The sequence below is a fragment of the Lissotriton vulgaris genome, chromosome 9, assembly GCF_964263255.1.
Source record: "Lissotriton vulgaris chromosome 9, aLisVul1.2, whole genome shotgun sequence".
NCBI classification, from domain to species: domain Eukaryota; kingdom Metazoa; phylum Chordata; class Amphibia; order Caudata; family Salamandridae; genus Lissotriton; species Lissotriton vulgaris.
In genome coordinates, this window is record NC_141697.1 from 976,055,914 (window position 1) to 976,070,026 (window position 14,113).

General features: G+C 46.5%; 1 protein-coding gene across 1 annotated transcript in view; it reads left to right on the forward strand.

Moving 5' to 3' along the window:
* Positions 1 to 14,113, forward strand: part of FANCD2 (FA complementation group D2) — a 1,101,131-nt gene that overhangs the window by 123,641 nt on the left and 963,377 nt on the right. The window contains exons 9-10 of the mRNA XM_086938826.1: positions 10,009 to 10,133; positions 11,454 to 11,541. Coding sequence (XP_086794952.1) covers positions 10,009 to 10,133; positions 11,454 to 11,541 — 213 coding nt within the window. The remainder of the gene's footprint in view (positions 1 to 10,008; positions 10,134 to 11,453; positions 11,542 to 14,113) is intronic.

Sequence of the window (14,113 nt, forward strand, 5' to 3'; positions counted from 1 at the left end):
CCTATTAATAAAATCTGGGTTTTGGAAATGTTGAGCTTATATCCAGAAAAGAGCTCGAAATTAGAGGTCAAGGCCTGGATTGCCGGTAATGCGGTACCAATGTCACTGGTGACAACGACAATATCGTCCCCATAGGCTAGAGCTCTATAATCAATATGTTGGACATGGATAGGTTTGATATCAATAGACTGATTTATCTTTCCCCCAAAAAAGTCAATGTATAAAGCGAATAACAACGGTGAACACGGGCACCTTTGCCGTGTACCGCGATTGATTGAGCACAAGCCCGACTCTCGACCCGCTATCGAATGCAACCTACTGGCGACAGATACAGTGACTTCAGTGCCTGCAGCATCGCCGGACCAAAACCCTTCAATCTTAGGACCTCCCACATATAGGGCCAGGAAATCCTGTCAAATGCCTTCTCGGCATCCAACAGGGTTATCCCCATTATAAAATTTGTTGCTTGTGCCCAGTCTAAAAGTGCTATTAATCGTCGCACATGATCCGCTGTATCTCGTCCCGGGATGAACCCATGTTGATACCGTGAGACGAGGGTTGCTATAACACTCGATAATCGTGCAGCCAGAATTTTCGAATAAATGTTACTGTCGGAGTTGATTAAAGAAATAGGTCAATAGGAGGACAGGAGTAAAACCGGTTTACCTTTTTTTTTTTTTTTTTTAAACACAGTGATAATTGATTTCCGCAAGAATAATGGTGCATTCCCCTTTTGTGCAGCCAAGAAAGTTGCCATAAAATCCTCTCTGACCACAGAGCGGAAAGTTCGATAAAATTCTAGCGGAATCCCATCCGGTACCACCGCCTTCCCAACAGACAGTGATGTTAAAGCTACCTCTACTTCCTCCCAGGTGATGTCTGTCTCTAGATCTATCCTATCATCAAATGTAAGTCTAGAAATTTCGGTCTAGCTGCAAAACTCTGCTACTTTTTCTTCAACTCCCAAAATAGCCTTATCAGTGTACAGTTTGCTGTAGAAATTGCTAAAAACATTTGTTCAGTATCCTGGCCATTACTAACTGCAACCATGAAATTATTTTCTAGCTGCCAAAGTTTATTCATCTTATCCAACAAAGCAGACCGTAATTTACACTGTTTATTAACAGAATAACTTAGGGTCTCTCCACGGACACCAGCTTTAAAAGCGTCCCATACCATTTGAACAGACGCAGAGCCACGATTGAGCTTAAAAATATCTATTATCCATTTGGACATCTGTTCACAATAGGCAGAGTCCACCAGTAATTTTCGTTCAAAAGTCCAAGCTCTAATGGGCGGTCAGAAGCCAGTTTCTAAGTTTATCAAAATCGGGTTATGGTAAAAAAATGTAAAATGTAAATTGATACTCGTATAGCGCACTACTCACCCGCAAGGGTTTCAAGGCGCTTGTACGAATACCGCTGTGGAACCCGTCCTGGCTTTCCCTGTGAGGCGTCCACTCCTGGGCACCCCCAGGGTGGAGGCCAGGCATCCTTAGCGTTGTGGGGACTGTTGTGGAGATTAAGCAAGCTATTGCCCAGAGTTGCAGAGTGGGACTCTATGATTAGAATAGGCACCGAGGCGAGAATTATCAGGTCCGTGAAATTTTGAGCCCAAGACCCGCCGAGGCGGGGAATTGAACCCTGGTCCCGGGCTAGACCTCTGCATCAGGGTCTGCCGCTCTAAGCATTGAGCCACACGTCGGAGATTATTTTAGGTTGAATATGCATCCTGGCAGTGTTAACAAGCTCTGCCGTCACAAAGAAATCGTCGAAACGTACGTGTCTACAATGTGGTGCAGAATAAAAGGTATTCCCTGGGGCACCCTTCCCTTTCGCACACCATATATCCAACAACCAAAAATCCTTAACTAGCCCCCTAGTTGCTTTAAAGACTTTATTTTTCTCCCTGCATAACAGTAATCACGTAATATATCAACACTCCCTGGTAGATGAAGATTAAAGTCCCCACAAAGAATCAAGGGAGATGGCCATTGGGCTAGTTTGATACTAAGGTCGTTCATCATACCAGGGTCATCAAGATTGGGGCCACAGATTGAGCAAATGGTTGATGAAAGACCCTCTATCCATAACTCGTCATTCACCCAACGACCAGAAAGATTCTCTTTCACCCTTTTACACTCCCCCCAACCAAACCTTTTGAAAGCTGCCACCCCTCTCGTTGTTGACCCTTGTCGTGTACTACCGACAAGCTCTAAACCCAGGTCCTTCAACCAACCCCTGTTATTCCAAGCAATATGGGTTTCGTGTACACATAATAAATCCACCCTCATTGATGTGAGAATCTGAGCCATAATCCCTCTTTTCTTCCTATCATTCAGGCCACAAATGTTCCATGAACACACTGCAAATCTACCCATTTTCAAACTGAAGTTGATTTCCCAAATCTGACTTCGCTTGCTTTGTTCCTAACAACAGACTGCCTGCCGAAATCAATTCAAAACATGTGCTGATGAAACCTTTATTCACACTAACAAGGGTGCTGCTCCAATACGAACATCTAAGTGTATTATTCCTTGACCCACCAACCCAACCAACCCCCCCCCACCTTTCCCACCCCAAAGCCCCTCCCAACCCCCCCATGCGTCCACCCAAATGAGGCAAAGGGACTGTCTAGTCCCTATTGGTGATGGAGAGAAAGGATGAAGTGCCCTACACCAGCCCCCCTACCCCCAATTTACAAACTGACAAAAAAAGGAAAAACAAAAACAATGAGAGAAAAGCAGTCTGACTACCAATGTCGTATCCTTCCCGCTAGATTGATCCCAAAAATTCCTTTGCTTCAATCTCAGAAATAAAAAATAATATTTTATCTTTAAATATGATTTTGAGCTTAGAAGGATTTAGTAGGTAGGATTGCGCCCCTTAGCCTAAAACTGCGGGATCAATTGACGGAGATGCAATCTCTGCTGGACTATTACTTGACAATAATCTGGGCGTACAAAAAATTCACAACCCTTCCCTCTTCTCTTACGGTCTGGTCTTGCTAAATCATACAGGGAGTAGAAAATTATTTAAACAAATCAAAATAGCTCTGTGTTTACCCTCCACCCCTGTCTTGCCCCTTCGTATCTGGAAGGGAAATCTATGAACCCTCTGCAGTTCAAGTTCCCACTTCCATTGAGACAGTTCAGGAAAAGCTTCTGAAAACAGGTCGATGACGAATAGGCGAATGTCTTTCCCTTCCGTTCCTTCCGGCACGCCTAGTACGCGCAGATTGTTCCGCCTTGATCTGTTTTCTAAATCTGTTAATTTCAAGTTTATATCTTCCAGAAGAGAATGTAAGGAAGATAAGTCCGTTTTTTGTTGGCCAATTTCATCCTCAATTGTAGAAATCCTGCCCTCAGCTTCACCAATCCTGGCCGAGATCTCCATACAGTTCTTAACAACACGACGCACCGTATTCTGGAGTTTCTGCACCGCGCCCTGCATCCTCAGTCCATCTGCTTTTGTCTCTTCACGATGTGGCATTATTGCCTGGTATATAGTGGCTAAGGTAACATCGTTCTCTATCGACTCTGTGGGGCATCCACTCCCTCCCTGTACTCCTGCAATGACTACCCGTCTATCGTTGGGCTCCCCATCAGAAGCATGACCCAGCACAGGAGAGCCATTGTTAGCAGGCCGGTTACTCGAGATTAGCTGGGGTAAATCCTTTAGTTTGCGTACAGTGTTAATTTCCCCAGAAGCTAAAAGACTGTTCTCGGCCTCATCCGGAGGAGCAGAGCTAGTTAATCTTCTGTTGTCAGCCCAGTCGCCTTCAGTACTCTCAGTCATTGAATTATTAGAGATGTCTGACATGGAGAAAAAATTGCCACTGGAGTCAACTTCTGTTATCCCATCTCTGCTGCAAGTCTTGCTGTTAAACACAGACCCCTGCTGAGTCTTACCGGAGCTGACACAGTTGACAAAAAGATGGGGGCATCACTTGTGGATTAAGTAACCCGGATGTTGGAGACTGGAGGAGTGCAGAGTTTACAACAGCAATATCCACTGTTTCCACACTCATTTTACAGCTCGCGCTCCCCCAGTTCTTGTATAGCAATCGGCCCCTTTGACACTAAGGAAGCACTTGGATTTATCAAAGATGCCAAAATATTGGTAGGTGTTCCAGGATTGCCTGAGCCTCCACCACCAATCTTGACTGCTGCCTGAGAGGCCATCACATTTTTAATTGTTTCAGCAGGAGGGGTCCTACCTTTGGCAGAAGTTTTTTTTTAAACATACCAGGGATCTTCTTCTTTGCCCCAGCGTTCTCTTTGCCAAATACAGCCCCCGGAGGGCCCCTCACATTTTCGGGCGTTACACCCGGGGATTCGCTGCAGACTATATCCAGTTCTGTGTCAGCTCTATCAAGAACACCAAGAGGCCCCCCACCGTGTCCAGGAGAGGGTATTGCGGCGGCCGCCACAGCACGAGTCTTCAGCCCCTTAGGAATGGCGCCGGCGTTCTTTGGACCCATGTCTTTCACATGGCTCCGGCTCCGGTTTTCCGCTATGTCCCCCGTCCGTGCAGCAGTTGCTGCATTTCTCACCCGCGGAAGCCAAGAGTCCGCATCTCCACCGCTCGTCAGAAACCTCCGGTAAGCGGCCGCAAACACTGCTCGCCAGCAATCTTGTTGATACAATTGTATCAACAAAAACAGTAACATTCCCCAGCACTGTATGCGATATTTGGAAGAGAACTCGCTAGGAGCTTAGCTTCGCTTCACTTTCTCCAAAACAGCTTTCCCTCAGAGCAGGGGTGTAGAGGGGTTTAGGTGGCGGAGAGCGCTCCTCGCCTGCCTCACTCAGACAAGCTTGTGTCCGCCATTTTGCCTCGTTCCATATACCCCTTTAGTCTTAATACCTATCCATACCCTTTACCCTTAGATTCTGCCCTCATCTTTACCCTCTTACCATTAATCAGATTCCTTTAACTCCTTACCCTTAATCTTATACCCTTAACCACTTATTCTAAAGTCCTTAACCCCATACCACTTTAGCCTTAATCTCTAATCCTTCACCCCTTTTCGTCACATTTTACCCAGCGCTTTGCCATTTTCTGTTACTCCTAAGTACTTGCCTCTAATCGCTATCTTTACCTCTTACCCATAACCCATTTCCCTTCACCCCTTGCTCTGTTCTTGTTAACACCTTACCCTTATTTTATATTTGTATATTTTTCAATGAAATTACATTTGATGCTCTGAAATCAACGATGGGAGCACACTGCTAGCCTCTCCGCCGGATCGCCCCTCTGCACTCTGGTATATGCACTGCGTATGACTTGAAGAGTTGGGAAAAAGTTTGTGAGTGTTTCACCAAGGTTGGTGCAAGTAAGTACTCTTATATTCAAGCTCCCTTGAGCTGGTGGGGCTGACGAGCCCGGGTTACGCACCTGCGTGCCACGAGTGGTACCGGACCTGAGGATATTTTTTGGCAGCCTACGCAGCACCCCTACATATATGCCTATTCCCTGCTGACGAGAGGTAACAACCTCGAAACACGTGTCCAGGGATGGCCAACGCGACTTTGATTTTTTGCTCAAGACCCTGGCAGAGGCGCACCCGCTGATGCTTACTTCATGGACCACAATGCTTTGGGGCAACACGCTGATAGGTCAAGCAGTGTGCGACCAATTGGACTTTCTCTTATATTCAAGCTCCCTTGAGCTGGTGGGGCTGACGAGCCCGGGTTACGCACCTGCGTGCCACGAGTGGTACCGGACCTGAGGATATTTTTTGGCAGCCTACGCAGCACCCCTACATATATGCCTATTCCCTGCTGACGAGAGGTAACAACCTCGAAACACGTGTCCAGGGATGGCCAACGCGACTTTGATTTTTTGCTCAAGACCCTGGCAGAGGCGCACCCGCTGACGCTTACTTCATGGACCACAATGCTTCGGGTCAACACGCTGATAGGACAAGCAGTGTGCGACCAATTGGACTTTCTCTTATATTCAAGCTCCCTTGAGCTGGTGGGGCTGACGAGCCCAGGTTACGCACCTGCGTGCCACGAGTGGTACCGGACCTGAGGATATTTTTTGGCAGCCTACGCGGCACCCCTACATATATGCCTATTCCCTGCTGACGAGAGGTAACAACCTCGAAACACGTGTCCAGGGATGGCCAACGCGACTTTGATTTTTTGCTCAAGACCCTGGCAGAGGTGCACCCGCTGATGCTTACTTCATGGACCACAATGCTTTGGGGCAACACGCTGATAGGACAAGCAGTGTGCGACCAATTGGACTTTCTCTTATATTCAAGCTCCCTTGAGCTGGTGGGGCTGACGAGCCCGGGTTATGCACCTGCGTGCCACGAGTGGTACCGGACCTGAGGATATTTTTTGGCAGCCTACGCAGCACCCCTACATATATGCCTATTCCCTGCTGACGAGAGGTAACAACCTCGAAACATGTGTCCAGGGATGGCCAACGCAACTTTGATTTTTTGCTCAAGACCCTGGCAGAGGCGCACCCGCTGATGCTTACTTCATGGACCACAATGCTTTGGGGCAACACGCTGATAGGACAAGCAGTGTGCGACCAATTGGACTTTCTTTACATTTGATGATCTGCTCTGAGATGAAATCGTAGTCCACGAGATGCCCAGGAAAGAATGTTAGGACAAGAAAACGGATGCAGATCTTAACACCAGGTGGGGTATGTTCCCCTACTTTGAAAAACTTGAGTTGTATTGCTAGGTAAATGTTTCCACATGCAGTCTGGTGCCTGGAGGATTTTCATAAGGTGAGGAGCCTGCAATGCCAAGTAACTTTTTCCTTTTCGTTTCTGGTTTGTTTATCTTCACAGCCATCTTTATTATGTTTTTTCAGTGACATGTAGGATGTGTTCACTTGGAATCTGGGTGTACATGTGTGTGTTTCTATGTTATGTTATTTGAATTAGTAGCATGCACAGATACTCCGAGTAGTGTTCGGTGCGAACCTTGAGGAGTGAGGGAGAGTCAGTTTAGATAAATAGAAACGTTTTCAGATTCTTTTTTTAAATAAGGGGGTCCTGAATGAAACGGAGAGCAAGAGACAGCGAGTTCCATGCTAGAGCAGCCTTCAAGGCAAGGGAGCTGCCACCCATCATTTGTAGTCGGAAACGGGGTACATGAGCCAGGAGCTGAGAAGCAGAGCGCAGTCGTCTCGAAGGAGTGTGAAAGGAAAAGTGTTTTCGCAAGTAAATTGGACCTGAGGCATGCAGTGCACGATGTGCCATAACTAGAGATTTCAACTTAACTTGTCCTGCTACGGGCAGCCAGTGAAGTGCGAGCAGGTGCTGTCTCACGCTGCTTCTGATGGGGATGTTAAAGAGAAGCCTGGCCGCTGCATTCTGGACTACTTGTAGTTTGTTAAGCAGGTAGCCCGGGAGGCCAACGTACAGGGCATTGGCATAATCAATTCGAGATAAAATGAGGGCTCTGGTGACTGTTTCTTTAGCAACCCTAGGAAGAAGTTGAAGAAATTTCCTGAGGGTTTTAAGTAACCCCAAACAATTCACGGCTAACTTCTTGATCTGGGACGAGAACGTAAGGTTCTCCTCGAACCAGAACCCCAGATTTTTGGTGGGTTGCCCCGCCGAGGCTGGCAAAGCAAAATCAGACGGCCAGAGTGTTTCTCTAACTTAGGGGGAAACTTTCCATAAAGGAGGATTTCGGATTTCTCCTCATTGCATTTAAGTTGGGCAGAGGCCAGCCAATGAAAAGCTGTGGTCAGACAATTTTTTTGTGGAGGAAGTGGAATACTCATTTTTTCCCCACAGGACCAAGAGTTGGGTGTTGTCAGTGTAAGGAACAATTTTGGCCCCCAATTCCTCCGCCCATTGGACCAGAGGTGTAACATAGATGTTAAAAAGGAGGGCACTCGAGGAGGACCCCTGTGGGACCCCCACAGACACCATCTGTGGAGACGAAGCAGACGGGGGGAGCCATGCCTGTTGCATCCGGCCCTCCAGAAAAGATTTAAGCCAGCCCCAAGCAGTGCCAGATATGCCAATGTCAGCAAGTTGGGTGAGCAAGAACGAGTGGGGAACAGTATCGAATGCCGCAGAGAGGTCAAGCAAAATCAAGGCTGCCCTCCCGTCAGCATCCAAACAATCCCGGATGGCCTCGGACACTTCCACTAGAGCTGACTCAGTGCTGTAAGTGGATGTAGAAGGCCCGAACATTCGATGAACTCAGTAAGCTGTTTATTGACCACTTTTCCACAAACTTTTGCCACACTGGGCAAAAAGGAAATGGGACGATAGCTCACTGGGCTTTAAGAGTCAAGCGTTGTTTTTTTTTAATAAAGGTAAGATCTTGGCATGCTTTCAGACAGCGGAACCAGAGCCTCCTGAAGGGACATATTAATGAGTCTGTTAACTTCCGGGTTAACCGTCTCCGCAACAGTGGCCAGAAGTCTGGCAGCGCAGGGGTCCGATCGAGAGCCTGATTTCAGGGCCTTAAGTATTCTAAGTGAGCTACGCAGGTCGATGGGTTCGAAGGCAGTTAAAGAATGAGGGGGAGAAACAGGCAAAGGCCGCGAGTGCAAGGGCACAGCCGTGTCCTTGCTGCAGGAAGTGAATGACGCCTGTATAGTGCTAATTTTATCCATAAAAAAACTGGAAAGTTTTTCGCATCAGGCATTCAAGGATGGGAGCGTACTCCGTTCGGCTATGGGTGCCAGCGAACTCTGGACAATGGAAAAAAATTCCTTGGTGTTATTCCTGGCTAAATCAATGCGGGCCGAGTAGTAGAGGCGTTTTGCCTAGGCTATGGTGGTGTAATACATTGTTTGTCTTTTCCTAGGCATAAGCTTTGCCAGAAGGCAACATTCCTTATGCCAACCTCTCTCCAATTTCTTACACTCCTGCTTTAATTCTTTCAGATCGGGCATGAACCAGGGCTTCGAAGGAGAATCACTGGAATGCCTATGGAGGGGGAAGGGGATAGGAGATCCATTGTTTTAGAAATCCAGTTGGTAAAGCCAGCAAGCCCCCCTTCCAGGTCATTGGCAGGATCAGGCCTGGAGGCCACCAGGGCCTGGCTAAATGCAAGTGGGTCAATTTTGGCGGATGCATGTTCGCATTTGGACCAGGCGGGAATGAATATCTGCAGCCACCCAGGAAAAGTGTGTCAAGAAGTGGTCGGACTAAGGCACCAGGAGGGGGTCTTCGGCCAAGATGAGAAAATTAGAGCAATTTGGGTCGAGAATATGACCCCCAAGATGCTTAGAGAGGCTAACCCATTAGGTCAGCTGGGCAAGGTTCAATGTGTCCAGGAATTCTTGAGTATCCCCAGCAACTGCCTGGTCTAGATGTTTATTCAAATCCCTAAGGACAATGTAGTGGGAAAAGCGTTGTGCCCGGGGAACAATGACATCCCTCAGTGCTTTAAGAAAACCCCCTGCAAGACCTGAGGGGGCCTATAGATCAAGGAGCATCCCAAGGTAAAATGTGCAGAAATGCCAATGCTAAAACCCAAAGCTATATGACTTCTTGTATTTCTGCGTGTTTGCTTTTGTGCATGTGTCATTTGAACTTCACTCTACATAAGCATGTTCATTGTTCATACCTGTTGATGTATGAAAGGTTTAGATGAAGATGATTGTTGTCAGACGTGTGTTCACTTGGAAATAGAAACAGACTTAAAAGGAAGAAATAGCAGGCTCAAGTATATACCCAGAGGATTCAGAGTATGAATGCCTTTCCTACCACACAGACGTGAACTCGTAAAAATGCCATTTGTTCATGATTGTCAAATGCTGGTGATGGCAGGCATACCATGCACCTGTACCTAGATAATACATATGTGACCATAGGAAAATAGAAAGAAAATAGAGATCCGGTGGTGGATGATTTAATACATTTGTGAATTGCCAATATTTTCTGTTGATGTACACGTAGACTTGTCAGTTCTTATAATAAGCCTCTTGTGCTATAGTATTGGGTTTTAAGGACAATTGTTATGCTGATCCTAAATTTGTTGGTGTGCTAAGTGTCTCTCACTTTCCAGGACCTCACCACGAAGATAATGCAGCTCATCAGTGTTGCTCCAGTAGAGATCCAGCATGACATCATTACCAGCCTTCCAGAGATACTGGAAGATTCCCAACACAATGATGTTGCTAAAGAACTCAAGTAAGACCACACATTCACAGTCTGCTGTTGCTTCAAATATGAATTGTATTTTAAAACCCAACCAAATGACATTTAAGGCTACCAGTGTACCCATTCGCGTACCATCTTCTTAAAAGGCACAAGCACAAGAGATAGAGCAAAGTTTTTCAGATCTCAATATCCTCTGGTTCTGCTTCCAGTGCCAAGTCTTCTCCTGTGAATGATGCATGCTACCACGTCCATCTGTACTTTGTGGTCAATTTTAAAGTAGGGCTGAAGTTCTATGTTTATTTGTTGCCTTATTTGTTCTTGTTCTCCAGCTTTGGATCTTTAATTAATTCCATTGCCTGTTTAAATATTCCTTATTGTCAGGCTGGGAATACATGGAACATCAATCCAGGAGTACAGAGAATTTAGTAGCCTATCCATCTCAATATCTGGGTTGCCTCTTTCAGCCGGTCGTTAAAAGGCCCCTAAGCTTTGCTCCTTAGATGCACTTGAGAGCTGTGTATAGCGTATTGAGAAGAGGAGTCTTCAGTTTAGCTCCGCTCATTTATTAAGAAAGTTTTTAAAGAAAGATAACCACTCTGAAAAGAATTTTGTTTCAAACTCTGACAGACTGCTGTGCCTGCTCTCTAGATTTATTCTTGCACATTTTATATTTTTGTGCATTAGCAACATGCAGAATTTGGATTTACACCTATACACTGATATGATGCTATTACATTGAAGCCAAATTTGCTATGTCTTGTTAAAGTGAGTGTTTCTTATGCTAACTAGGCCTCAGTTATTATTTCTGCACCACGCAGTCAAACAGAATCTTATTTGTTTTCGGTAAAGCATACATGAACACAGACCCCTTCCCTGAACCCCCTCCCCCTACTTTTGTTTTGTATGTGTGGGTCGCAGGTTGCGCCCTACTTGTATTTGTCATTATTTCCATTTACAATTCTTATTTCTCAAATAAATGCTGTCCTGCTCGACAAAGAACATACTGTCTATATAGCATATGTTTATAAGTTGTTCTCTACTTTAAATTGTCTAGGGACCGCTGTCTTTAGTAACAATTTCTTTGTCATGTGGGCGCTCCTATTTTGTACTGACGTTAAGCCTTCGAGCATTGGTCTTTCTGAATAGTGTACATCTGATGTTTCCTCCCATACTTGGTTCTTTATCCTCTTGTTTATTGGTTGCCCTTCTAAAGTTGGGCTTTGCTGCAATGCACATAAAACTAGTTCACACAAAAAAAATGATCCCTGTTTTAATGCGCCCTAATAAGGTATTGTACACAAATAAAATGCAATCTGGCAATATCATACAATGTTGTGTTCGTTCTTATAGCGCTCTTCTGCAGCAAAACACACAACTAACCGTTCCAGTCCTGGATGCACTTTCCAGTCTTCATCTCAGCACTGCCCTTCTTACAGAGGTAATATTTTGGATTTATTGGATTAGAAATAGTCAAGCAGACAAGACACTTGAAATGCGGCTTGAATTTGTAAATGCTATCTATGTTGCAGCCACCTGTCATGTATGTTTATATATTGTAAATGGAAATATGGAGTTCTATAAGACACTATTTTAACTTGGTATTGATCACGGACCATGGTTCAACAATCTTCTCATTCAGAAGTGTCTAGGGTACACAAATTATTGAGATAAAAATACCTTAAAATCTTCGATTAAATATCCAATTTTTTTTTTTTTTAAAACCTTTATTTATCAAATGCACAATACACAGCGTCTGCCTACAACCCCATCGGGCCGGCCGCTATGACAAACAGTAAAAGAAGTAGATAAAAAACATATACAATAGTGGTGGCCACTCAGCGTCCGTTATGGTGCAGTGCACAACACAATAATCGATAGGATACCAAAGGTTTAATTTTATAATTTTGTCGAAATGGAAAACGAACAAAAACAAGCACATGGTAGAATACTGGTAAGGCTCACAGGAAGGGGGGGGAAAAAGGGGAATGAGTATACATAAACAGGAGCGAGTCTAACATGGGAGGGGGTTTATGGAGGGAGTATAGAATGTAAGTAGTGAAAGGAACGCCGTTCATGGGGAGGAGGGAATATCCTCGGCATAATCAAGTGGAGGGGTACAGATATCGCCTCGGTAGGCATTCCATTGTGCCAAGACCCTGTTCCACTTTCTAGGACGACCCCGTGCCTCGTACACAGTCTTCTCTCGAAACATGCACCAGTCCATGTTGTCTTTCCAGGCACTGAGCCTCGGCGGTCTATTGGAGCCCCAGAGCTGAGCTATGTCTCTCTTGGCAACCATGTTGCCCAGAGTGACCCAAAAGGTCTGGGCAGCCGTACAATCCGTAGGCTCCCACACATTGAGCAGACAGCGTTGCGCCTCGGGAAGGAGGGGGACTCCAGTAACACGTCCCATCACATCATGCACCCTGGACCAGAAAGTTGAAACCACCGGGCATTCCCACAAGACATGAAGAAAAGTACCATCCATACCACAGCCACGTCTACACAGTCCATCCGTAGCAAGCCCCATTCGCACCAGACGTACACCAGTCACATACACACGGTGGAGGATCTTTAGTTGGACAAAACGAAGCCGAGCCGGAATAGCCACCTCTTTATGAGAGGAAACAGCCATCTGCCAGTCCTCGTCGTCTAGTTCGAGCCCATCTGCCGTCCAGGGGGCACGAAGCTTCTCCAGCAGGTCAGCCCTGTTGTTAATAAGTTAAAAAAATCGTGCTATCAGGGACGTGGCCATCAAGGATACGGTCCTCCAGTGAGGATGACTGGGGAATATCAGTCCCAGGGGGAAAAACGGAAGATAAGGCATGGCGCACCTGAATATACCGAAAATACTCCTTATCATCCAGCTGATATTCCACCTTCAGGGCCTCGAAGGACTTCACAGCGCCTCTGGCCCAGAGATCCTCCACCTTACTAATCCCAATCATATCCCATCTATCAAACACTTTCGTCCGCCACAGGTTGCCCAGCCGGTCAGAATCATACAGCGGGGTCATACGCGTCAATTTGCCGCCCCAGCCCGGAGCCACAGTCGCATCCTTCCAGGCACGCACCGCACACTTTGTAGGACCAGTCAGGAGACGGAGTGGTGACTTCGAGTACAAAGCTCTATTGAAGTTGCCGCCGGGCAGTAGGAATTTATCCAGGGCAAAAGCAGGGGCGGGTTCCGAAGAGTATGTTACATGGTTAATTGCGCTTAAATGCGAGGCTCAGTAATATCGTTTGATATCTGGTAAAGCGATACCGCCATCGTACCAGGGGAGTGTAAGTTTAGATAATGCGATACGGGCGCGTCCGTCCCAAATCAATTGCAGCTGTAGGCTTTCGATTTCACGAAAATAGCGAGCAGGGACTGGGTCGAACAAATTCTGTAAGGCGTAAAGAAATCTAGGGAGCGACATCATTTTAAAAAGTGCTGCTCGCCCCAACGGGGACAAGGGCAGTTCACGCCACCGCCTCACATCTTGCTTGAGGCGACGGAGGGGGGCATAGAGATTCCGATCGTATCGCACCGCGGAAACCATGGAGACATAGATCCCCAGATATTTGAAACCATCTTCCGCCACCTGAATTGGGAACCTACGAGGCAGTGGTGGTAACACCCCCGCTATGACGTAAACACAGGACTTGGTCCAATTGATAACCAGTCCGGAGTTCTTACCAAAAGAAGTGAGAACGTCAAAGAGCACGTTCAAAGATTTCTGGGGGGAGGTGAAATAAAGAAGGATGTCGTCGGCGTAGAGCGAGACGCGATCTTCCAAATCCGGCGCCCACCGGATGCCTTTAATCCAGGGTTCCCACCGGAGCCACGCCGCTAGGGGCTCGAGCGCCAGTGCAAACAGAAGTGGGGAAAGCGGACACCCCTGACGGGTGCCTCGTCCCAATGGAAATGGGTCGGAGCTTCTGCCATTCACTACAACTTGAGCCAACGGTTGTTCGTACAGGAGCCTCACCCACGCAATGAAGTTAGGGCCGAAGCCAAATTTCGA